Source organism: Dendropsophus ebraccatus, chromosome 8 (genome assembly GCF_027789765.1).
Source record: "Dendropsophus ebraccatus isolate aDenEbr1 chromosome 8, aDenEbr1.pat, whole genome shotgun sequence".
In the NCBI taxonomy this organism is placed as follows: Eukaryota; Metazoa; Chordata; class Amphibia; order Anura; family Hylidae; genus Dendropsophus; species Dendropsophus ebraccatus.
Genome location: NC_091461.1, coordinates 99,314,149 through 99,340,514, shown reverse-complemented (window position 1 = coordinate 99,340,514; position 26,366 = coordinate 99,314,149). Strand labels below are relative to the sequence as shown.

Genomic DNA, 26,366 nt, shown 5'->3' with positions numbered 1-26,366 from the left:
ATGAGTCTGACCTATCTCCTCTCTGAAGATGGATGTTAGCAGTTTTTCATAGAGAATGATGTGGAAGGAGCCTGATAGGTGACGGTAGAGGCATTTTCCTCTTATAAGATATTTCTATTTTTATTTTTTAAGTTTATTTTATTCATAGTTGATACTATTGATACTATTGCTTTGTACAGAAAATACAGGGACTATTTTAGATCAGTTCTAATGATCAGGTGGAGCAGCAATCTGATCAACATATTTCCATCTCTGCCTCTCATCCCCAGGATTCCCAGGAGGACAAAGTCACAGCTATCAAGATTATCCTGTTTTGGTCCAAAAGGACCTGGTTCCCTCTCATATTGAAGTTTTCACAGGGATGCTACGAGGAGATACCACTACCCCCAGACCTGGTTAGTCAGAAGGGCTTCTTTTATCCTTGTCCTTAAAATCCTTATCTCACAGTTTTTAAGTTGACCGGAATGGCTTGATACAGAGAGGTTTGGCTAATGATGTCATAGAGATCCTGGTGTCGTCTAGAAGATCATCTACGATTATGGTTTCTATGATCAGGGCCGATGGCTGAGGGTCTCCACTTCCTTCATGAGACGCAAGCAGAGCTCATCCTGGTAGGGGAGTGCCGCACACTGGACAGAGAGGGGAAGGCCCACCCCATCTGCAACTGCCTGCAGAGAGTGCACACAGAGGTTTACCGGAGGGAACAGAAGAGAGACATCCTGTATCACCATTATATATAGAGTCACCAGGAGAGACAGAAGAAAGACTCATCCCATTGTATATTTATATCACCAGTAGTGATTTAAGACTACTACAGTTGGGTATGATGGTCCTTCCCTTCATGCTTCATACTCACCTCTATGAAGAGCTTGTCCCAGGGGTCATTGCTGTACCCTCTGTAATGCTTTAGCTTCTCCTCATCATCTTCAGTGACAGAACCAACAGGGACGACTCCAGCTGGGAAGTTCAGGATGTTGTAGAGCATGGTATAGGAGTTTGGGGCTGGGGGTAAAACCAGGGTCAGTGCTTCTCCATTACCTGGGGGGGGCCGACAACATTCACACAACTGCATATGCTTACTGAGAACTCGCGCATAATAGCCGACGTTGAAGGCCGGACCCAACATGGGGCACAGAACCACATCCAGGTGCAGCTTCCTCCACTCACTGATGAATTCTGTCTGATAATCCTGGAAGAGGGCAAAAGCACAAGAGCTGACAATCACATGTAGGTCTCCCTGTTTACTCACACAGGGCTTGTTTGTAGTCATGAAGACACATTGAGGAACTGCATTCCACCTCAAAGCTGATTGGATGAGTGTGCCCCTCAGGGGCAGGGCCTTCTCTGCACACTCTGGGGGCTTCACTACACATCCAGCAGGGCCCACACCTCACACAGTCTGGGGTCCTCACTACCATTCAGGGCCCACACCTCACATAGTCTGGGGTCCTCACTACCATTCAGGGCCCACACCTCACATAGTCTGGGGTCCTCACTACCATTCAGGGCCCACACCTCACATAGTCTGGGGTCCCCACTACCATTCAGGGCCCACATCTCACACAGTCTGGAGTCCTCACTACACACCATTCAGGGCCCACATCTCACACAGTCTGCACAGCCTGGGGGCTTCACTACACACCATCCATGGTCCACACCTCACACAGTCGGGGGTCCTCACTATACACCATTCAGGGTGCTGAATTACATACGATTGAGGGCCTACATCTCACAGAGTCTAGGGTTCTAACTACCCACCATCTCAGACCCATCTCAGGCCCACACCTCACACAGTCTGGGATCTTCACTACACACCATCCAGGGCCCACACCTAACACAGTCTAGAGCCTTCTTCCAATGCACACTATGTGAATCTTTGCTTGTCAATGTTGAGGAACTGGGTCTCTAATGATGTTGCACATTTCTGGAAGATTTCTCCTCTTCATATACCATTCACTCCCTGTATACAGCACATACCTGCAGAGCAATATGGTCAGTCCAACAATCTGTCACTGTCCTGAAGGGGCAGAAGAGACAGATTAAAAGAAAAAATATGTACTGGTGACCACTGGGTGGTTTCTATATTGTATTGGGGCTTATCAAGGTCACAGAGGAAGACAACTCAGTATGCACTGTGCCACTCTGGTGGGCTATATTATCAGCTACTCACCATAGCCGCTGCAGGGACCACATGGATGTGGTCTGACCATCTCTGTGTCTGAGACTACAAGGAAATGCCATATGTAGGGCCAGATTCAGAGACATCTGGGTGCCATGATCTACCCCTCCTCTGGTAATGCCCGGTGTATCTAAAGCCCAGTGAATAAAGACAATTCTCACCTGGCACCAGCAGTAGAAAGAAGGGTCCTGGACATCCGAGGAAACTGGGGAACATGTGTATTATTATTATATGTACAAAGTGGGGGAGGCTCAATGGCCATATGACTGTATATTGTACCCACTATAGGCCGCAGACAGAAGGAAAGGAACCGTTTCATGCCACCCGACATCTTGTAGAGTCGACAACTCTCCTCCATGTTGGGGTCCACAATGTTTTTGTCACTAAAACAGGAATAGATGTTATAAAGCTGCAGCCCAGAAAAAAGGGCCTCAATACCATAAGGGTGATATGATGAAGGTCTCTGTAATGAAAAATATCCCTGTGTTATGTAGAGGTAAGTATCTCCTATCAGAGGGGCCACTGTGAAACAAATGTGATCCCTGCTGGCCCCATGGTCTCCACCACTGAAGATGCAGGATTCTGGCTCCATTGAGTATTACTTACAACTTGTCTCCTACTGTTTTCCCTCCATCGCCGAATAACGCTGTCTTCAGGAACAAGTCAAAGGCAAAATCCACTCGTGGAGGACTAAAGGGAACAAGCTAAGGAGAAGGCAAAATGTTACAGAAGCAAACTAGGACAAAATATCCACTTTAGAAACACAGAGAGGATTGTGGATTACCTGGTGTCCGGCCTCCTCCAGAAGCTTCTTGGTCTCCAAGAGAACTCGCCTCATACTGGGATTAGGTTGGGAAAATCCATCCTCCTCGTAGTATCCAATGCGGAGAGGAGCAACTGAGGAGAACTTCTGCAGAACAAGGAGTGAGGTGAGGGGCCGATCAGGGGACACATCCATAAAGTAACAAATAACTGCACAGACCAGAAGGTACTTATTACCTCTTCATTGAAATAAATGGGTGGGACATTGGGGTCCAGCTGGAAAAGTTCATCACACCATAAAGCCTTCATTGTCAGCACCAGACTGTCTACGTCTCTTGCTAATGGCCCGACACACAATGGCACTGAAACAAGAGAAACCATCATTGCCATCAGTCTACTGTGAATCTAGGACCCACCACCATGACCCAGCAAACACCATTGCTCCCATCAGTCTCTACTTATGACCCACCAATATGACGCCACAGATACCATTACTACCATCAGTCTAAACCTAGGACAACCCCACCATGACCCAACAGTTCCATCAGTCTACACATAGGAACCATCAATATGATCCCACAGGCGCCACTACTGCAATTAGTCTACATCTAGGAGCCCTCACCATAAGACCATAGACATAACAATGCCATCAGTCTATACCTAGAACCCCCACTATGACTCCACAGACACATCAGTGCCATTATTCTAAACCTAGGACTACCCACCATGAAACTGCAGACACTGTCAGTGCCATCAGTCCATATCTTGGAGCCCACTTTCACCATCATTGCCATTAGTCTACTCCAAGGACCAACTAGGACTCCCATTATGACTCCACAGACATCATTAATGCCATCACCTTGCCATCAGTCTTCACCTAGGACCCCGCACCATAAGCCCACAGACACCACCTCTGCCATCAGTCTACACCTAGAACCACCCACTATGACCCTGCAGACACTGTCACTGCCATCAGTCTACACCTAGGTCCCCCACTCTGACCCACAGATACCATCACTGCCATCAATCCATACCTTGGACCCCTCACCATAACCCCACATTCACCATCATTGCCATGAGTCTACACCTGACCGCCCCCCCCACCCACAGATACCATCACAGCCATCCGTCTACATCTAAGACCCCACATATGCAGCGCTGTATATCATAGACATGATGCACCATCTCTGTAGTAACCAGAACCCAGTAAACAACCAGTTGCCCACATCACAATATCCCAAACACTGGAATATTCCACCATTTACCCAAATATCCCATGTTTACCTGCAGTCATTCCATCAATACAGGGACGAACGCCATGAGTGCTGCAACATAAAGGACATTTTATCAGCCATATAATGCCATTCCTTCTGCAGCAACATAATGTCATCTTGCTGCAGCTTCCACCCGCCTGACCCCTATGCTTTTAATACTCCTAATGAGTGCTTTTGATTATAACTATAAATGCTCATTAGGAGTGCCTATAAAAAAAGAGGTTCACTGACAGAGAAACTATTGACTCTCCGCTCTGGCAGTCACTCTAGTATCCGCAAGCAGTATTCTGCCTCCAGCCACACGAGGCCGCTCTTTCCCCTCAGCTTCCAGGCATATGAGTAACAGCCGAGTCACCAGAGGACTGCAGCACTGCAGTCAGGTGAGCATGTATTTTTATTTTTTTTAATGGGGGTGGGGGTGGGGGGGGGGGGGTAATTAATATGCTCTCTCTCTGTATTGTCTTAACTGTAACGCCACACCCCAATAGACCCCCCCCCCCCCGATGGCACCCTCAATAGGCCACCCCCACAGATGGCACAGCCAATAGACCACACATGACCCTTTCCACCTTAAGAGTACGTTCACACTTACCGGATCTGCAGCGTATTTTCTGCTGCGCATCCGCAGCAGATCCGCAGCAGATTTCATTTAAATAACTGAACACAGCATCAAATCTGCACCATCAAATCTGCTGCGGATCCGGTAAGTGTGAACGTACCCTAAAGGGGTTATCCAGAGCTACAAAAACATGGCCACTTTCCCCCCTACTGTTGTCTCCAGTTCCAGTGCGGTTAGCAATTAAGCTCCATTTACTTCAATGAAACTGAGTTTCAAAACCCCACCCAAACTGGAGACAACAGTAGGGGGAAAATGGCCATGTTTTTGTAGCGCTGGAAAACCCCTTTAAATTTTAGACTTTCTGGTGACCTTCTATTGGTGGTGAAGAGCCTCAGGTAACTCGACCCAGTATTGGTTAGAATTTATGGTATAATTTTAGCAGTGCTGACATAGGACCATAGGTAGAGAGCTGGCTGACAAACCATTTGCTCTACAGGTGGCTTACAGAAAGTGCTTAGTCACAGTAATACATTAACCCATACATAGACCTTAGCTGGTGCCTGCTGCAAAAGAAGAGCATATAGTGACATCTAGTGACTTGTACTGATGCAGTACTACATCCTTATCTCCTGATAAAACACTGTAATAGACATAACTGTGCTGACCAACAAACACACATACTAGAGATGAGCGAATTGAACTTTCTGAACCGAGAATCGTTACGAATGTCGCAAAAAGGTTGGTGTGTTTAAGGCCTGCTTGTACACTCCATACCAAACCCATAAACGACCCCCTACCCTTTTCTCTTAAAACTCTGTGCCAGGAATAAAAATCACATCACACAAAGTTAACTTTTGCTGAGTGGTGATCAACAAAGCAACTACTGAACCAAAGGGCAGGGGGAGAACGGACAACCAGCTAAGCTCAGATCTGTGGACTGGAGGACTTATGGAAAGCAGCCGTGATATATATAGGAAGAGGGACGTGAAGTGGCTCAGGATAAGCCAGAAAACCCAGGAACAGATAGGGTTGGGCTGCTACAAGAAAAGGTGGAGAGAAAAAAGGGAGCATATCAATCCTTTCCTGGTGGAACCACAGCAAAGGGAAGTGGTAAAAGACCAAACGCCTGCCTGGAGGTGCCACATACAGTCAGTGGGCACCCTCCATGGACAGTTGGGTGCTCTCCAAACCGAACTTTGTACAAACCCGGTCCAAGATGGCAGGTGCACATTTTACGTTATTCTATAGTTAATGCCCATGTTCAAGTTAATCCTGTGAAGTACCTACCAGGTAGATCCAGTGGCCTGTCCTAAAACCATGGCAGCCTGGCAGCAGAATAAGTATCTTTGTCAATGACAATTATTCTGCTGCCAGGCACGGTTTTACAACAGTCCATCTGATGTAAACTAGCAGGTGCTTCACATCTCTCCTGGGTGAAGTTAACCCTGTTATTAGGGACAGAATATGTTGAAGCAATAATAAAGTCTTGTTACAGACAGGCAGTTCCTATAACTTTCTTTCATGAGGAGATGTACCACAGAAGTTGAAGGAGGGTTGCACCTGCTGTAGGTGTTGGTGATATTGATAAATCTTGTAGTTTTACCTGGGGCCAACAGGGAAACAAGCTATTATGGTTCAACAGTGAGATTTCTGGAACATCAGGTAAAACAGGTTACAGTCTTGTATTTGTGGAGTCACTTAAGATGACCTGTGGAGATCTGTGGTGTCACTTAAGATGACCCATCTCTCTTGTGTATAATGGACTAAAACTACATCAAGCATTACCTTTCTTGGCCCGAAAACCAGGCACATTTCTTTAATGTTACATCTAGCCAACATGGCACAAGTTCAAAACAAATCCTACATAACATTAGGGCAGAAGAGGCTCTAGAACTGTCTCATATTAGCAAGTCACTTATGCAGGGCAAAGATATAAGCTCGACCTCTGGCCCCTGAGATATTTCGGCATCCTCTCACTCTGGCACAGACAGTTGGGAGCCTGTAGATTTTGAAGTTGTAGCCAATATGGTGAAAGATATTCCCTCTGGTTCCGGGGGAACAACTGCTACTAAAGCAGAAGGAAGGTAGATGATCTCTGCCGACTTGGGGACACCCTTGCAAGTAGAAGGGACTGGCAAAGGGGTTTTGGCAGCTGTCGGGATAGCTTCTGCTCCTGGCAATGGTCTCAGACACAGACCTTCAGTCTCTTCTGCAATTTAAAACTAGTAGACATTTAAAAGCATTTTTGTCAAAGTTTTGTAAAAGTTTGCTCATCTCTAATACAAAATAAATAGCAGTGGCACATGGGTTCTGAGGCACAGCAAATAGTTTAGTCAGAAGAGGGTATATCTGTGTAAAGACTCTTCAATCACTAAACTCTTTGTGGTCTTCTGGCTGGAATTAGCGTTGCATGGCTTACATGTTACAACCATTGTGCCATGTCTAACCGTGGGTAAACTCTTCTTGAGTACATTTATGACAAGGAACCAACCTGTTTAAGCCTCTACAGGAGACAATAATCTTACCAGGCCATATACACATCACTACCAGCAGCATAAAGTGCATGAGGCATAGTGAGGAAGTCAGTACAATGGCTTACAAATCAACTACCAAGGCAATTCCCATTAATTCATCTTCAAGTGTGTAAGACCTTATACACGTGTTCAGTGTTTCACAGACATGTCGTCTGTGGAAGGCCTGACGCGGAGTTTCCTATCCCCCCCCCCCTCCCCTTCACCACACACACACACACGTGTGATTTGTCAATATTCTCCTGGGAGTGGGGAAAGCCTTTGAATATTCACAGCACTGCAATAAAGCACCTGCATGACTGCTTTATTATAGTATCACAAATATTTAAACGTTTTCCCCTCTGCCGGCAGCATATTGATAGTTGAAGCCGTCCGGGGGGAACTCCACTTCCGGCCTTCCAAGGACGGCATGTCCGTGAAACACAGAACATGTGTATAAGGCCTAACTCTGCAGCCTGTGCTGGAAGGAGAAGCAATTAAGAATGCCGGATTGTACACAGTGAGGGAGATTTATCAAAGGGTGTAAAATTTTGACTGGTGCAAACTGCCCACTGCAACCAATCAGAGCTCAGCTTCCAGCTCTGGTGAAAGAAAAGAGGAGCTGTGATTGGTTGTTGTGGCAAGTTTGCACCAGTCTAAATTTTACACCCTTTGATAAATCTCTCCCAGTGACTTCCTGTAAAATTTATCCCCACTTTTAAGTTGCCAGTTTGTCTGGACTGTCACAGATACAGCCCCCCAATCCAGTAATGCATCATGGAAAAATAACCTCCAACACCTCACCAAGTGTACCCCAGGGACAGAGACTTTATATAATGTACAGACCTCCTCGTTTTCCACAAGGAACTTATAGGGTTATTCAACCACAAAGCCATCGGAGCAACCCCAGCCATCCTCCCTGTGGGTACCACAGTTGTAACTGCAAAGCTTGTGATTAGAGATGAGCGAACTGGGTTCGGGTTCAAGTTGGTCAGAACCCGAACGTTCAGTATTTCATTAGCTGGGGCTGCTGAACTTGGATAAAGCTCTAAGGTTGTCTGGAAAACATGGATACAGCCAATAACTATATCCATGATTTTCACATAGCCTTAGGGCTTTATCCAAGTTCAGCAGCCACTGCCAATCAAATGCCGAAAGTTCGGGTTCGGATCGACTCGAGCATGCTCGAGGTTCGCTCATCTCTACTTGTAATAAAAGTAATGCACCTCTATGATCTCCACACAGACCATACAAGATGGAAGCTGCCAATCACATGGACCATGCAGTCTCACCTTTCCTCTAGAAAGTGATCCCACGATAGGGTTCCCCTTATGTAATATGAATCACGTGCGTTTTATGGTTCTAACCTCAATCTGTTTGGAGTTGGCTTAAATCCAGCGATGCCACAGGCGCTGGCTGGGAGACGAATGCTGCCACCAAGGTCTGTGCCAATGCCAAGTATGGAGCCTCCACCCCCAATCAGTGCCGCCTCTCCTCCAGAGGATCCTGCGGGCCCCTTGGCCTTGTTGTGGGGGTTTAATGTCTTTCCATATATTGGGTTACTGGTCTCACAGCTGGAAGAGAAATGTGGATGTCATGGATTATAGCGCATAACAACATAAGAAAGGGTTGGGAGTTGGGGTCATAAGCCACAGAAAGGAGGAGGGTGTGAGCCACAGAGAGGAGGGGGGAAGTCAGGAGCCACAGTGGAGGGTGGGGAGGAAGAGCCATGGAGGGGGGAGGGGCAGAATCAAGAGCCACAGAGAGGGGAGGGGGTCAGAGGAGCCACGAAGTGTGTGTGTGTGTGGGGGGGGGGGGGGTCAGGAGCCACAGAGAGGAGAGGTAGAGTCAGATTAAAGGGCCACAAAGAGTAGGAAAGGGCCACAGAGAGAAGAGGAGTCAGAGGGTCACAGAGAGGGGGGAGTCAGGAGTATTAATGGTTGGGGGTTGCTATACTTCGGACCCTGTACTCACCTCAGCACAGTCTGGGGGACATTAGTCTTGGTGAAAACGATGGCCCCCTGCTTCTTCAGGACATTGACAATGACGCTGTCCTCCTCCTCCAGGACATCCAGATACTGAACCAGACCACAGGTTGAGGGGTGACCCTGAAAATACACCCCAGATCTGGTAAGGAGCCCCTCACCAATCTCCCACAGTCCTCCCTCTGAAAGTCTATAATCTAATCACATGGGAAGAAGTAAGGAACTGGTGAGCGGTCATTACCTGATAGCCAATATGTTCCTTTATAGAGACCGGGATGCCATACAGGGGGCCCCTGAAGCTGTGATCCCTCAGCCCCTTCAGCTGTGACTCACAGTCACCCAGGAAAACCGTCACACAATTCAGGTTGTCATTTACTTCTAGAGCCTGCGAGATGGGAACAAACAAAATCCCATATGTGAGCCTGGGAAATGGTAACAACCAGAACCCCATATTTGAGCTTGAAAGAAGGGAACAACCAGAACCCCTATATCTGAGCAGGAGAGATGGGAACAACCAGAAGCCCTATATCTGAGCCAGGGAGATGCGAACAACCAGAACCCCTATATCTGAGCCGGAGAGATGGGAACAACCAGAACCCCTAAATCTGAGCCAGGGAGATGCGAACAACCAGAACCCCTATATCTAAACCCAACAGACTGAAAAAACTAGAACCCCAAATCTGAGCCAGAGAGACAGGAACAACCAGAAGCCCTATATCTGATCCTGAGAGATGAGAACATATAGAACCACTGACCTTCTCTATGTAGGAGTAGAGGACGCTCTTAGGGGTTAGGGCGCCATCCCTAAGCTTGTGGCTCAGCTCCGATAAGGTCAACTCCAGGATCCCCCTGCCGTCCACTCCAGGATTCTGGAAGAACAAATGATGTCATCAGATTCCATCAAGTATACATAAATGTATAAAGGCCACTTCACCTCATATAACTCTGTAACGTGTCCTCCTCAAAAAACTGTCAAAAAATTACTTTTTGTTTAGATAAAATTTTTATGTTATATTGTTTAAGAATTTCTGGTGGTTTTTTTCCAGATTTTTCTTGTATATATTGTAAAATAATACCGAAATCTTGCAGTCTTTATTCTCATCACTAAGTGCTTAACCAGTTGAATACTTTTATGGGCAGAAATCTTAAAGGAACAGTACAGGAGTTTAGGAACAAGTTTACAATAAGCACTTTGCGCTTAAGAAATAATTACCAGTGTTTTTCCTTGAATACTGGTGAGAAGCTTTGAAAAGGTTATTCTTGACTTCAACGGTCTCTTAAGTAGTGTCAAGTTTTGTGACTTGTACAGTAGGCTATGGTAACACTCTTGGCCCCAGGAGGATACATCCTAGTAAGGCTAATCTCTCAAGATTACCCAAGGAGATCCAACAAAGGTCAACGTGGTACTTCGACAATGTGGACAGTCCTATGTAGCTGAAGGACTTCCTGCAGAAACTCATAGAAAGATGGTGTCCCTAGATGTAGACAGGTTTGGGTCCCTCTTTTGTGGTAGTTGCCCCTGTTGGGGTTTAGTAGGCCATAACGGTAGTAAGTCTTTTGCGGAAAATAAACAGTTTTTCAAGGCCTGGAAAGAACTCTCTCTCTCTGGAACACTTGTAGTGTGCTAAGCTAGACATAGTTTTAGTTATTGTATTGCTGGAGAGAAGTTAGTATGAGAGTAGTAGAGAAAGGTTTCTGCAAATAAGTCATCTAGTTATCTATATAAGTTATCTAGCTAGCTATGTCTGGCTAGAATACCTTTAGGGGAGTTAAAAAAACAGGGATAACTTAGTAACACAGAGGGACTATCGAAGCAGTAAAAGGAGGTTTTGGCTTTCTGTGATTCTCTTGTGTGTTTCTCCTGCTCTACCTATCAGCTTACAGTCCGGGACTTCTGTTCCCTTATAGCTTGGTCTCTCCCTTCACTCTGTGCTCTTTATAGCTTTGTCCAGCTTGTCTGTTCAGCTAGATCCAGCCTTTTTGCCTGCAGTCTGTGTTCCTGGTTTCCTGACTGTTTTGCCTGTTTCTTGCCATTCTTTGTCTTTTGGTTCTATGTGTTGCTTTGTCCTCAGTGTATCTTATTTAGTCTTCAGTTTACCTCGCTTAGTTCTCAGTGTTTCTTGCTTTGTCCTTAGTTCATCTTGCTACTATCTCCAGCTTTTGGTTTTCTGTTTACCTTGTTTCATCTCTGGCTTTCGTCCTCCATTGATCCGGTCCTTGAAGGACACTTGCACAAAAGCTGATGTAGTGTCCACTTTCGCCGCAATAAAAACAAAGTCCGCTCCTTCTTCCTTACGGGCCAGAGATCTTTTAATTTTGCCCAGATCTGAAGGTTCCTCCATGGTGACCAGAGGACGAGACATAGTAGGCAATGGTTTGGAGGGGACAGAGGAAGGAACATCAATGACACAGGGGTGGTCTTGGCTTGGTCTTAGCGTGTGATCAATAGTAATCGCCAGGAATATGGCCTCTTCAAGGTAGCTAGGGGTGGGGTGACTAACCCAAGCTTCTCTGAATGACACATATGTGTTTAGGTCCCTTGAAAAATTGTCAGACTCCTTAAGAGAGACTACTGGGGTGGCAGGAGTGGTAGCAGGTAGCTGCTGGGCCAATAGCTGGACCAGCTTCGCCAGCTCAGAAACAAGGGTAGCAAGACCCTCAAAGCGGGCAGAAAACTCCTGTGCTGAATCCATAACTGGCTTCAGGTAAGGAGTAAAAAAATGTATAGGCTCTTGATAATGTCAGGCCCCGGGGAACAAAGAGACAAAGGACAAATGGGCCCTATGGCTAACCCCCCCCCACACTGTCCCTACCTACTTGCAGTGCAGGTCCTAAATGACAGTCTGCAACTGGGCGTCAGTCCCTGCACTCAAATAAGTGCAAAACACAGACAAGACACAGTACAGGCGAACAAGGTATAATGACAGTAGACAAGGCAAAGTCACACAGAAGGAGAGGACCAAGAAGGCAGCGAGGAACAGGGGACCAAACCAATGGAGGACAAAAGCCAGAGATGCAACAAGGTAAACAGAGAACCGAAAGCCAGAGATAGTACCAAGATGAACTAAGGACAAAGCAAGAAACACTGAGAACTAAGCGAGGCACACTGAGAACTAAGCAAGGTAAACTGAAGACTAAGTTAGATACACTGAGGACAAAGCGAGACACAGAACCAAAAGACAAAGAATGGCAAGAAACAGGCAAAACAGTCAGGAAACCAGGAACACAGACTGCAGGCAAAAAAGGCTGGATCTAGTTGAACAGACAAGCTGGACAAAGCTATAAAGAGCACAGAGTGAAGGGAGAGACCAAGCTATAAGGGAACAGAAGTCCCGGATCTCAAAGCTAATAGTTAGAGCAGGAGAAACACACAAGAGAATCACAGACAGCCAGAGGTGAAGAGACCTGTCAATCAGAACACAGCAGAGACAATTAGTGAATAGACCACAGCAAGGAAAGTGCAGGGAGAACTGAGAAAACATAGACCGGATCACAGAAGACATAAGCAAAGAACAGAACAAAACCAGGCACGGACTTAATGCCAAAAGCGCAGTCTTTGGCACAGAGATCAGATCTTCACCCCAGAGGGTGGCACCAGTAGCGGATTATAATAGGTCCTTTTCGGGCGGTAGTCCAGGGCCCTGAGCTCCTGGGGGCCCATGGCCACCCAAAAAGACTTATACTTTCAGTGGTGTATTGTCTCCTGGCTACAGTTCTGCCATGATTTGCAAAAAAAATCACTGCTTTTTTATCACAATTTTGCACAAATCGGGGCATCATGACATTATCTATCCTGTACTATTAACACCACGCTAGTGCTGCCATAGTTACAGTGGGGCGTGGTGGGGCCAAGCATGGTGAACAGCTTGGGGCCTATGGTAAAGTTAATTCACCCCTGGGTGGCACTGATGTCTTTTCATAAACAAGAGGAAAGAAGAACCATAGGGTATATGAGTGAGGCGCACACCTGAGTAAATCACAAAATAGCTTTATTGGCACCGGCTGCAAAATTTTTTAAAAACATTAAAATCACTATACGGCAGCCTCCTATGATGCAGGAGAGTGCTCACTGCTACACCCAAGCTGAATTAGCTCCTGCTACATTGGGACTGTATACTGTGGGGTAATATTTTCTTCTACCATGTTTTTGTATCATGTTATATATATGGTATCGTTTGTTATTATTTGCTAATCATCTCTTTGTTTAGTCCAAATTTTGCTAATTCAGCTTGGGTGTAGCAGTGAGCACTTTCCTGCATCATAGGAGGCTGCCGTATAGTGATTTTAATGTTTTTAAATTTTTTGTAGCCGGTGCCAATAAAGCTATTTTATGATTTACTCAGGTGTGCGCCTTACTGATATACCCTATTGTTCTCCTTTCCTCTTGTTTATATAAAGCTTATTCATAGGGGAGGGGGTGGCACCCTAATGCTGAATATCTTATTATTCAATATATATTCTTTTGGTGGTGCCCACCCTGTCTATCACTACTGATGTCTTTTCAGGCACAATCATGACAATCACCACTTGACGTCTCACTTTACCCTGTTTGTATGCACAGCTGATGAAAAAGGTACAAGGAAGACACAGACCCCAGGCACTACCTACCCACAGTAATGTCCCAAGTCCACAGACAGGGCACAGTTGCATTTTGGTTTTTATCGTTTTTTTTTTACACTTTTGTGACATTTTAAGTTCAGACTGTTTGCTTGGGGTATGATAAGTCACAGTATGCTCAGGGTATGATAGTTTTCTTTTTTAATAAATAGTGTGGTTTTTACTTCGATAGAGTTCCACAGGTGGGAAAAATTAAATGTATGTACTTTATGTATGTTGGCGTTATTTGCCCCAATTCTTCAATAGAAGTCACATCATGAAAGAGTTACATGACTCTTATGTGACAAGTCACATAATGAAAGAAAACGTAAGGAAAAAACACTAAATAAAAAATGCCAATACTAATGCACTTTAAATTAAAAAAAAAACACCAAATAAATAGCAAAAGAAAAAAAAAACGCAGTAAAAAAAACCTTGTGAATGCCCCCTGACCTCACAAGGGTCTCTGGCTACGTGGCCACATGGAGTATTATAGCAGTGATTTGCCGATTGCTTCTCAAATTCCCTTAGTGGGACAAGTAATAAAATAAATAAATATATATATACGATAATCCCTCCCTTACAATGGCCTCAGGTTACAATATTTTCATACGCTGCTTATAAAAATAAAGGGAACACTGAAATAACACATCCTAGATCTGAATGAATGAAATATTCTCACTGAATACTGTACAGAGTTGAATGTGCTGACAACAAAAATCACACAAAAATCATCAATGGAAATCACATTTATTAACCAATAGAGGCCTGGATTTGGAGCTACACACAAAATTATAGTGGAAAAACTCACTACAGGCTGATCCAACTTTGATGTTATATCCTTAAACCACTCAAAATGAGCCTGAGTTTTGTGTGTGGCCTCCACATGCCTGTATGACCTCCCTACAATGCCTGGGCATGCTCCTGATGAGGTGGTGAATGGTCTTCTGAGGGATCTCCTCCCCAACTCCTGGACAGTCTGGTGTAACGTAATGTTGGTGGATGGAGCAAAACATGATGTTCCAGAAGAACAGCCAGTCCAGTCCATAGCCTTCATCTTGCAGGAACTGCTGATACACTCCAGCCACATGAGGTCTAGCATTGTTCTTTATTAGGAGGAACCCAGGGCCAACCGCACCAGCATATGTTCTCACATGGGGTCTGAGGATCCCATCTCGGTACCTAATGGCAGTCAGGCGACCTCTGGCGAGCACATGGAGCCCTACAAAGAAATGCCACCCCACACCATTACTGACCCACTGTCAAACCAGTCATGCTGAAGGATGTAGCAGGCAGCTGATCGCACCTGTGTGCCCACCAGGCACTGGCGTCACGTGACAACATAATAAGGTCCAGCTGTATCTCGGCCATCCACCACAGAAGTGGCGTCACACCACAACACCTAGCAAGTGACCGTCCGCTCCTCCGATATAACACCTCATGGTCTAAGGGATGCCTTAAAGCATGTCCGGGCATGAGGCCACCTTATCGTTGGTGGGATGGTTTACACTATTTACAAATGGTGTTAAGAGCCTCATTATTTTTATGGAGATTTTTTTGCAGTTGGGGGGGCAGCTTTTAGTGATCTTCATATCTGTATTGGGTCTGTATCTTGCCACTGCGGTGAGCTGTTGCACTTCTTGTGTTTTTGTGTGTTTATAATTTCAGCTATAGCAACGTGCTTCTGCCTAGTGAATGGTGTTGTAGGACAGCCGACCAAATTTGTCTTTTTTGCCTGTGTTGCCTTAAAGCAAGTCGATAAGATGGCAGCCCCCATAATAATGTATAAAAATGAAAAAAAAAAAAAAATGACAACCAGAAAAAAGAAACAGATTACATAAAAAGAACCTGTTAAGGGATCTTGCTCTACTCAGTACAAAAAAATCTAAGCAATACATTCCCTTTAAAGCCCATGGTACCTGTTCATGATATTTCTCTATTTCCTTTCTCATCAGCCGCACGCTCTCCTCCCTCCTCTTCCTCTCTTCCTCTATTTTTCTGCGGATTTTCCGTCTCTTGCTCCATCCCAGGCCAAGTAAAGACGCAGCTAAGATGCAGCCGGCAATGACGATGAGCTTACACTCCAGGAGGTGCTCAGAGAGGACAGCAGCCACCTTCTCCTGCATTCTGCACTCTGAGCGGAGACAATTCAGCTCCACAGGTCTGATAGCATTCCAGACATCAAGGTTGTCCGTCCTTTAAGCACATCATGCAAACCTCTCAGCTTTTGCTGAAAGCAAAGAGGGAAATTCAAGGAATGAGTCATGCCCCCATAGCCACGCCCCATAGTCCTACCAAACACTTCTCCCACTGCTGTTCACACTGTTACTGACCAAGACCTACAATGTCAGAAAATAAGAAACAAATATTATCCCCACTTAGTGACTAATACCATTACTAAAATCCAGTATACCACAGCCTAAAATAATCCCAATGTAACTGATAAAGACTGATAAAGACTCATCAGGAGCAACCGTAAGGATCCCTGGATTAGGGAAAGTTATCTTCAGCATGAGGCTGGCATTAAGTGACCTTTAAAAGAGAAGTTTCATCCAAAAGTATTTTTTTAATATGTTATTACTTATGGAAAGTTAGACAAATTCCTAATGTACATTAATTATGTGAAATGCACACATAGGGCTATTTCCCTTATTTAGTAGATCATGGAGACTTCAAATTCTCTCAAAAACCGTGACTTCACGAATCAGGTGTAATTCCAATGGAGTGTCCAGCAGGGGGCGCAATATATGTAAAAGCCTATGGACTGTATTGAAGTATATGAAGTATGTAATGTAAAGTAAAAACAACACTTTATTAATGGACTATGTGTATGGAATCATGTAGGGAGCAAGGACACTTGCTCCCCAAATAGAGGACACCGATCAGGGAGGGAGAGAGGTGCCGGTGTATCTAACTACCTCCTCCCTCCCTCCCTGCTTGGAGTAGTGGGACAGATAGACACTACTCCTCCCATCATCTGCTTATAGTATGGGGGGAGGCTGGGGGGTTGCTGATGGGGACCAGGAGGTTACTGTGTGCAGCGGCGGGTGTGGGGTGGGTGGGGGATTTGGTGATGCACCTCTCTACCTCCCTGATCGGTGCCCTCCATTTGGGGAGCAAGTATCCTTGCTCCCCAAATTATTCCATGCACATAGTCCATTAATAAAGTGTAGTTTTTTACATTACATTTCATACGCCATATACTTCAATACAGTCCATAGGCTTTTACATATACTGCGCCCCCTGCTGGACACTCCATTAGAATTACACCTGATTCGAGACGTCACGGTTTTTGAGAGAATTTGAAGTCTACGTGATCTATTAAATTAAGGGAAATAGCCCTACATGTGCATTTCCCATAATTAATGTACATTAGGAATTTGTCTAACTTTGTCTAAGTAATAACACATTAAAAAATACTTTTGGCCAGAGTTGTCCTTTAAGGCCAGTTCAAACTGAGCAAAAAGCGAGGAATATCCTCGCTGAATCCGCATGAAAAATTCCTCCTGAAAAAATGTTGCAAAGCAATTATTCTTAAAGTTCAATGAGATTTCCACAGTGCTGTTCACATGGAGGAATTTCTGTGCGGAAATAATGTGTCAATTCTTGGGGTGGATTCCGCTAGAGGAATCCTTTAGAATGGGGCTTGAATTCCGCTTGAATTCTTCCTAAATTCTACTCAAATTCTGCTCCTATGCTGCCAAAGCTGAACAGGTGAGGAATTCCAAGCAGAAATCTTTCCTCTTCAATTCCTTGCCTATTGTTCAGTGTGAATGGGCCCTTATTTTGTATGACTTAGTATAGAACTATATGGAGATCTGCACTCTTTGTATATGGAATGTGGAGTCAGCTTCATATTGCTTTCCCTGTGAATGGCAGCTTTGCCATTGAAAACATTGCGGAGACCCACACAATGTCAGAAGCTGCGTCCCTGTATAAGTCTCTATGCTTGTCTAATATCTGAGAAGCATTATTATAAATATATTTCAGGAGGCATACTGATTGTGTCTGCAGATCACACAAATTTCACTAGGCCCAGGATCCTGACTGGCTACCCCTGATAGCTGTAGGACAGGGTATACCATAATATGGGAGGAGCCCCGACACCTTTTTGTTATAGATGAAGCCACGTGATCAGCTTCTGCCTTCCTCTGGATCCACACAGTAGGTTCTAGGCAGGGCCGGTTTTAGACTAGATGTGGCCCTGGGCAAAGTTGAAGGTGGGGCCCCAAATGCTGAAATATTTTAGCAACAATTTAAGGTCCCTATACATTTGACTCTTTTGTTGGTGGTACCTGTTGCTCCTGGTGGGTTCGGCCATCAGTGTAAAGTGTATGGGGCTCTCTGGACAGTCCTCTGACAGATGATATCAGTGGACATAGGGGGTCGAGCTTGATGGAAAATCAACGCCCAACCTCTTTGTTCTCAGAGAGATAAGCCGGCATCAGATCTGTATGGCTATGGCTTTCCCCTCTCATAGAGAACACAGGAACACTCAGATGTGCCAAATTTCTGTGTATGGGGAGGACGGGACCGGATGGGAGAGATAATTGTCAGCTGAAGGATTGTTCAGCCAGCAGTTATTGGAAGTGTACGGCCACTTTTAAGGCCGTATTACAAGGCCTGATATTCCGCAGAAGCGAGCGCCAATCTGGTAGAATGGAGCTCGCTTAGAGAGCCTACTACATGGCTCCTTTATGATGCAGCAAAAGCTATGGAGGAGATTTATCAAACTGGTGTAAAGAAGAATTGGCTCAGTTGCCCCTAGCAACCAATCAGATTCCACCTACTTAGAATGTGAGTAATGAAAGGTGGAATCTGATTGGTTGCTAGGGGCAACTGAGCCAGTTTCACTTTACACCATGTTTGATAAATCTCCCCCTATGTGTATATATACAGTATATCATTAGTGATGTGTGTGCAATCCTTGCTGTATATAGTAAACAATATAGTAAACAATAAAGATATATACTACCTGATCATGTTCCCCGGTGTCCTCTCAGAGCGATAGCGTCCTGATTCGGACAATTTTCGCTCCATGTATTAGGGCCCTTACTCAGTTCAGAAGGTTACATGCTGGGACTGCCGCTATATGCCAGGACTGCCGCTACATGTCAGGACTGCAGCTACATTATGGGTCTCCCACTACATGTCAGGACTGCTGCTACATGTCAGGACTGCCCCTACATGCCAGGACTGCCGCTACATGTCAGGACTGCCGCTACATTCTGGGACTGCCCCTACATGCCAGGACTGCCGCTACATTCTGGGACTGCCGTTACATTATGGGACTGCCACTACATGCCAGGACTGCCGCTAGTGGTGTAAACACAAGAACTATTTATATGAATTGCATTAAAAAAATAAAATAAAAAAATCACTATAATCAGGACCAAATATTACCTCCATACCGTTATTGAAGAAAACACACTATATATAGGCCAATATTACCACCATAAAGTGACCACCCCATAATGACTTTATATACACTATATACAGACCAATATTACCGCCATAGAGTGACCACCGCATGACTCTTTATACCAGGGGTGGGGAACCTTTTCCATGTCGAGGGCCGGTCGGGCATTTATAAAATCATTTGAGGGCCGCATACCATGCGCAGCAGGGTAGCGTGGGTTTGCAGCACCCGGGGCAAGGCAAAGTATTGTTCCCCTAATGCCCCTGCTATTGTAGTTAACCCTCTGTGATGCCCCTTGTACCTGATGTGAATCCTTAGTGATACCCTGTAGCCTGAGTTAACCCCCCAGTCATGTCCCTGGTAGCCTAATTACCCCCCCCCCCACACCCAATGATGCCTCTGGTAGGCCTAGTTAATCCCCCCAGTCATGTCCCTGCTAGCCTAGTTAATCCCCCCAGTTATGTCCCTGCTAGCCTAATTAATACCCCCAGTCATGTCCCTGGTAGCCTAGTTAAGCCCCTCTGTGATGTCCGTGGTAGCCTAGTTTAGCCCCTCAGTCATGTCCCTGGTAGCCTAGATAACCCCCCAGTCATGTCCCTGGTAGCCTAGTCAGCCCCCCGTCATGTCCCTGGTAGCCTAGTTAACCCCCCAGTCATGTCCCTGGTGGCCTAGTTAACCCCCCAGTCATGTCCCTGGTAGCCTAGTTAACCCCCCAGTCATGTCCCTGGTAGCCTAGTTAAGCCCCTCAGTCATGTCCCTGGTGGCCTTCTTAACCCCCTCAGTCATGTCCCTGGTGGCCTAGTTAATCCCTCAGTCATGTCCCTGGTGGCCTAGTTAACCCCCCAGTCATGTCCCTGGTGGCCTTCTTAACCCCCTCAGTCATGTCCCTGGTGGCCTAGTTAACCCCCCAGTCATGTCCCTGGTGGCCTTCTTAACCCCCTCAGTCATGTCCCTGGTGGCCTAGTTAACCCCCCAGTCATGTCCCTGGTGGCCTTCTTAACCCCCTCAGTCATGTCCCTGGTGGCCTAGTTAACCCCCCAGTCAGGTCCCTGGTGGCCTTCTTAACCCCCTCAGTCATGTCCCTGGTGGCCTAGTTAACCCCCCAGTCAGGTCCCTGGTGGCCTTCTTAACCTCACAGTCAGGTCCCTGGTGGCCTTCTTAACCTCCCAGTCAGGTCCCTGGTGGCCTTCTTAACCCCCCAGTCAGGTCCCCGGTGGCCTTCTTAACCCCCCAGTCAGGTCCCTGGTGGCCTTCTTAACCCCCCAGTCAGGTCCCTGGTGGCCTTCTTAGCCCCCCATCCCCCCCAGTCATGTCCCTGGTGGCCTAGTTAATCCCCAGTGCCTGCCCCAAATAAAAAAAAAATAAACATCCCACTCACCCTTCCTCCGCTCCCACGCTATCCAGGTCCTCTTCTCCCTCCTCTCTTCTGTGCCGGTCTTCTCCTGCAGGCGGCGCGCGGTGAAATGACGTCATCGCGCGCGGCCCGCAGGAGTCACAAGACGTGCGCCCCTCTGCTGGGGAAGGAGCCGGCACAGACACAGGAAGATGCTGTGTATGTCGGCTCCTGCCTCACCACCGCGGCGCACATGACAGGAGAGCCGCAAACCGCAGAAGACGTGTGCCGCTCTGGAGGAGAAGGAGCCGGCATACACAGCGTCCTCCTGTGTCTGGTAACTGTCACAGACACAGGAGGAAGCTGTGAATGCCGGCTCCTTCTCCTCCAGAGTAGCGCATGTCACAGGGGTGCCGCGGGCCGCATCCGGAGGTGTCAGGGGCCGGATGCGGCCTGCGGGCCGGAGGTTCCCCACCCCTGCTTTATACACTATATACAGACCAATATTACTGCTATAGACTGACCACTGTATAATGAATGACTCTATATACACTGTATACAGACCAATATTATGTGTACTTTTGGTCTGTATATAGTTTATATATAGAGTCATTATGTGGTGGCAGGGGCGTAGCTAGGGGTTCAGCCTAGGGGGGGCGAGTGAGTCTAAGTGGGCCCCCAACCATTGTTACCCATAGGAAATCTCAGCAGGTGACACGGATTTCTGAATAATAAAGGGAATATTCTTCTACATTTCTTATAGTGAATAAGGATAAAGAGCCGTGTAAGAGGTTTCTACATCTGAAATATGGAACCACAAAAAAAGTAAAAGGGCTTAAGATTAGAAAAATATAGCTGCCTTCTTCCACAGACAGCACCACTCTTGTCCTCAGTTTGTGTGTGGTATTCAACTAAAGTGTATGGAGCCAAGTTGTGATACCGCACACAACCTAAGAGCAGGGGTGGCGCTGTTTTTGGAAGAAAACAAATATGCTGTTTTTCTTTTAATTCTAGAGAACCCTTTTAACCAGATTATCTTTGCCTAAAAATAATAGTGGTATAGGTAATAAGCTTTTAGACATTAAAAGGGGTGAGTTGGTTGTGATTATACATGTATGTACAATCAAAGATATATGATGAGCTGCTAGATATCCACTTCTATCCTATCTATCTCCTATCTATCTCCTATTTATCTATCTATCTATCTATCTATCTATCTATCTATCTCACTATCTATCTATCTATCTCCTATCTATCTATCTCCTATCTATCTATCTATCTATCTATCTATCTATCTATCTATCTATCTATCTCCTATCTATCTCACTATCTATCTATCTATCTATCTATCTATCTATCTATCTATCTCCTATCTATCTATCTCCTATCTATCTATCTATCTATCTATCTATCTATCTCCTATCTATCTATCTCACTATCTATCTATCTATCTCCTATCTATCTCCTATCTATCTATCTATCTATCTATCTATCTATCTATCTATCTCACTATCTATCTATCTATCTATCTATCTATCTATCTATCTCCTATCTATCTATCTATCTATCTATCTCCTATCTATCTATCTATCTATCTCCTATCTATCTATATATCTCCTATCTATCTATCTCCTATCTATCTATCTATCTATCTCCTATCTATCTATCTCCTATCTATCTATCTATCTATCTATCTATCTATCTATCTATCTATCTCCTATCTATCTATCTCCTATCTATCTATCTATCTATCTATCTATCTATCTATCTATCTTCTATCTATCTATCTATCTATCTATCTATCTATCTATCTCCTATCTATCTATCTATCTATCTATCTCCTATCTATCTATCTATCTCCTATCTATCTATCTATCTATCTATCTCCTATCTATCTATCTATCTCCTATCTATCTATCTCCTATCTATCTATCTATCTATCTCCTATCTATCTATCTATCTATCTATCTATCTATCTCCTATCTATCTATCTATCTATCTATCTATCTATCTATCTATCTATCTATCTCACTATCTATCTATCTATCTTCTATCTATCTATCTATCTATCTCCTATCTATCTTCTATCTATCTATCTATCTATCTATCTCCTATCTATCTATCTATCTATCTATCTATCTATCTCCTATCTATCTATCTATCTATCTATCTATCTATCTATCTATCTATCTCCTATCTATCTATCTATCTATCTATCTATCTATCTATCTATCTATCTCCTATCTATCTATGTATCTATCTATCTATCTATCTATCTATCTATCTATCTATCTATCTATCTCCTATCTATCTATGTATCTATCTATCTCCCATCTATCTATCTATCTATCTATCTATCTGATAAGTACTGGAAGACTTGAGATTTTGAAACAGAGGTAATTTAAAAATCTATATAAGTTTCTGAAACCAGTTAATTTAAAAAAATAAAAATAGCTGGAGTACCCCTTTAACTTACTTTAGCATAAGGTGTATAGATACCTGCATTTGCAACTACATGATGGAGCAGGTATAGCAAGGGGGTCAAATGTGTTGGGGGCGCTTGTGAAAATGTGGTAAGGGCCAAGCAGCAGAGGGAGGGAGAGCGTTCACCATGGTAAGAGCTCTAAAAAAGGGACACAAGTTAGCATGGCCTCTGAGAGAGTGTGGGTGCTGCATGAGGAGGAAGGCTAGCGATCAGAGTCGATGTGGGGGGCCTTTGGCCCCCGGACCTTACTCAGTTCAGCACTGGGGAAGGAAGGGGGGCTTTCATGAAGATTGGGGTTACTTGGAAGAAGCAGTGTGTGAATTACGGCATAGAGCAGTGTTCTACCAAATACAAAAACATCATTCAGTCACTCACAGAAGGCGGCTTCTCTGCATGGATTGCGATTTTTTTTTTTTATATTCAAGGTTGTTCACTTTTCCTTTGGTCTCCGCCTGGCTCCGGCCATCATGAAGACTTTTCCGACCATGACTTGTCTCCACAGGATCTGCTAGAGAGACATTTTAGGCTCCTCGCTCCAGCATTATCCTCATCTCTATACAAACTCCCTTGTAGTGTAGCCCCCTCTATGCAGCCTCTGTGTAGTATAGGCCTCTCTGTAGTGTAGCCCCCTCTATGCAGCCTCTGTGTAGTATAGGCCTCTCTGTAGTGTAGCCCCCTCTATGCAGCCTCTGTGTAGTATAGGCCTCTCTGTAGTGTAGCCCCCTCTATGTAGCCTCTGTATAGTATAGGCCTCTCTGTGGTATTGCCCCCCCTCTCTGGGGTGTAGGCTTCTCTATAGTAATGCCCCCGTGTGTAGTACACTCCTCTCCTCCGTTTAGTACAGACTACGGATGGTCCGAACAGAGTTCGTACGAACCCGAACCATCCGCAATGATTACCGATGTCTTCCCGCTCCGTGCAGCAGGCGGATCCAGCGGGAGGAACACCTGGAAAACTGGGATACAGCCATAGCCATAGGCTGTATCCCAGTTTTCCAGGCGGTCCTCCTGCTGCACGGAGCGGGCAGACAGCGGGAATCCGATGCCGAGCGTTCGGGTTCAGCCGAACCCGAACCTCGGCGGGTTCGGACCATCCCTAGTACAGACCCTTGTGCAGTCTCCATCATACTGAGTACTATTGCTGGAAAAGCTGGGTGACCTCCATCATACTGACTACAGGATACTGGGAAAGCTGTGTGACTTCCATTGTATGATGATGGGAAAGCTGGGTGACCTCCATTATACTGACTACAGGATACTGGGAAAGCTGTGTGACTTCCATTATAAAATGATGGGAAAGCTGGGTGACCTCCATCATACTAAGTACAAGATGCTGGAAAGCTGGGTGACCTCCATTACACACTGACATACAGGATGCTGGGAAAGCTGGGTGGCCTCCATGACACTGACGACAGGACACTGGGAAAGCTGGGTGACCTCCATTACACACTGACTACAGCAAGGATGTCACACTCAGTCCCTCCAGCTGTTGCAAGTCAGAGCTGTATATATATATATATATATATATATATATATCCTGCCGGTCACTTATCACTTATATATCCTGCTGCTCACTTGCTCATATATATATATATATATATATATATATATACACATACCGTATATAAACAGCAGTGACCAAGTGAGCAGCAGGAGACATATACTGTGTGTGTGTGTGTATATATATATATATATATATATATATATATATATATATATATATATATAATATATCTCCTCCTGATCATTTGGTCAGTGGGGTGGGTATGTGGTTCTGTCTGTCTGTCTGTGTGTTGTCACTCCTCTCACAGTCCTCACTCAGTACCTGACATCTTCTAGCACTGGGCAGCCTCACTTCCTGTCAGAGCTGCTGCTGGACGTCTTCAGTCTCTCCCTGGCAGCCATAGACGGTGAGGATCCCTCCAGCTGCTGGTCCCTCCCCTCCCCCTCATACCAGCTCTGTAGGACAGTGAGGGGGAGGGGCCAGCAGCAGCGTGTGAGGAAGAAGCAGGAAGATGCAGGGAGAAGATCCAGCCCTGGCCGGGCTCTGCATCCGACCTGCTGAGCGGGCCCCTCAGGAGCAGGGGGCCCGCTATTGTCAGGTGCTGTTGCCTTCTTGGGGGCCACTACAGACATGTGTTAAGGCTGTCTGCAAAAGCAATAGCTTTTGCAGACAGCATTAACAGTCTGAGACCTTAGTGGGCCCCTGCCTGAGTGGGCCCGGGGGCGACCGCCCCCTTTGCCCCCACCAAATTTCGCCACTGTGTGGTGGTCACTGTATGGCGGCAATATTGGTCTGTATATAGTATCATTATGTGGTAGTCAATCTATGGCAGTAATGACTATATATACACTATATACAGACCAATATTATTGCCAAAGAGTGACCACTGCATAATGACACTTTATACAGACCAATATTATTGCCAAAGAGTGACCACTGCATAATGACACTTTATACAGACCAATATTATTGCCAAAGAGTGACCACCGCATAATGGCTCTATATACAGACCAATATTACCGCCATAGACTGACCACCACATAATAACTCTATATACAGACCAATATTACTGCCATACAGTGACCACCACATAACTCTATATACACACTATATACAGACCAATATTACCGCCATAGAGTGACCGCCACATAACTCTATATACACACTATATACAGACCAATATTACCGCCATAGATTGACCACTGCATAATGACTCTGTATCCAGACCAATATTATGTGGCGATCACTCTATGGCTGTACTATTGGTCTGTATATAGTGTATATAGTCATTATGTGGTGGTCACTGTATGGCGGTAATATTGGTCTGTATATAGTGTCAGTATGTGGTAGTCAATCTATGGCAGTAATGACTATATATACACTATATACAGAGCAATATTAATGCCAAAGAGTGACCCCTGCATAATGACTCTATATACAGACCAATATTACCGCCATACAGTGACCACCACCTAAGGACTGAATACCACCTTATTTTTTTTTCTCACCGTACTGCCTTATATACATAGGAGCTGCAGCCAATCAGCGGCCTCAGTGGTCACCTGCAGCAATTACATAGGACTGATGAGGCCAGAGAATGGCTGCAGCTCCTATATACAGTCTATTCACCTCAACACTTGGAGTCAGCAGTGCTTATACACACACACACTATTTATATATATATATATATATATATATATATATATATATACACACACACACACCATTATATATATATATACACACACACACACACACCAT

The 26,366-nt window shown here is 45.2% G+C and overlaps 1 protein-coding gene across 5 annotated transcripts; it reads right to left on the bottom strand.

Moving 5' to 3' along the window:
• Nucleotides 1-2: 2 nt before the first annotated feature.
• On the bottom strand, nt 3-25,106 carry LOC138798772 (vitamin D3 hydroxylase-associated protein-like). 5 transcript variants are annotated; one of them, XM_069979359.1, is made up of 16 exons: nt 24,927-25,106; nt 23,478-23,610; nt 15,785-16,095; nt 10,025-10,138; nt 9,511-9,654; nt 9,259-9,392; nt 8,652-8,858; nt 4,226-4,266; nt 3,179-3,303; nt 2,964-3,089; nt 2,786-2,883; nt 2,341-2,562; nt 1,978-2,017; nt 1,081-1,189; nt 857-1,002; nt 3-668 (listed from the first exon to the last, which is right to left on the bottom strand). In XM_069979359.1, exons 3-16 carry the CDS (start codon nt 15,989-15,991, stop codon nt 552-554), a joined length of 1,830 nt encoding a protein of 609 aa, XP_069835460.1. In that variant the 5' UTR covers nt 15,992-16,095; nt 23,478-23,610; nt 24,927-25,106; the 3' UTR covers nt 3-551. The 5 variants fall into 5 exon arrangements, with proteins under 5 accessions (XP_069835460.1, XP_069835462.1, XP_069835463.1 ...); XM_069979361.1 differs by having other exon boundaries at nt 23,478-23,607; XM_069979362.1 differs by lacking the exons at nt 23,478-23,610; nt 24,927-25,106 and adding an exon at nt 18,161-18,555 and having other exon boundaries at nt 2,341-2,384; nt 2,463-2,562.
• Nucleotides 25,107-26,366: the final 1,260 nt, after the last annotated feature.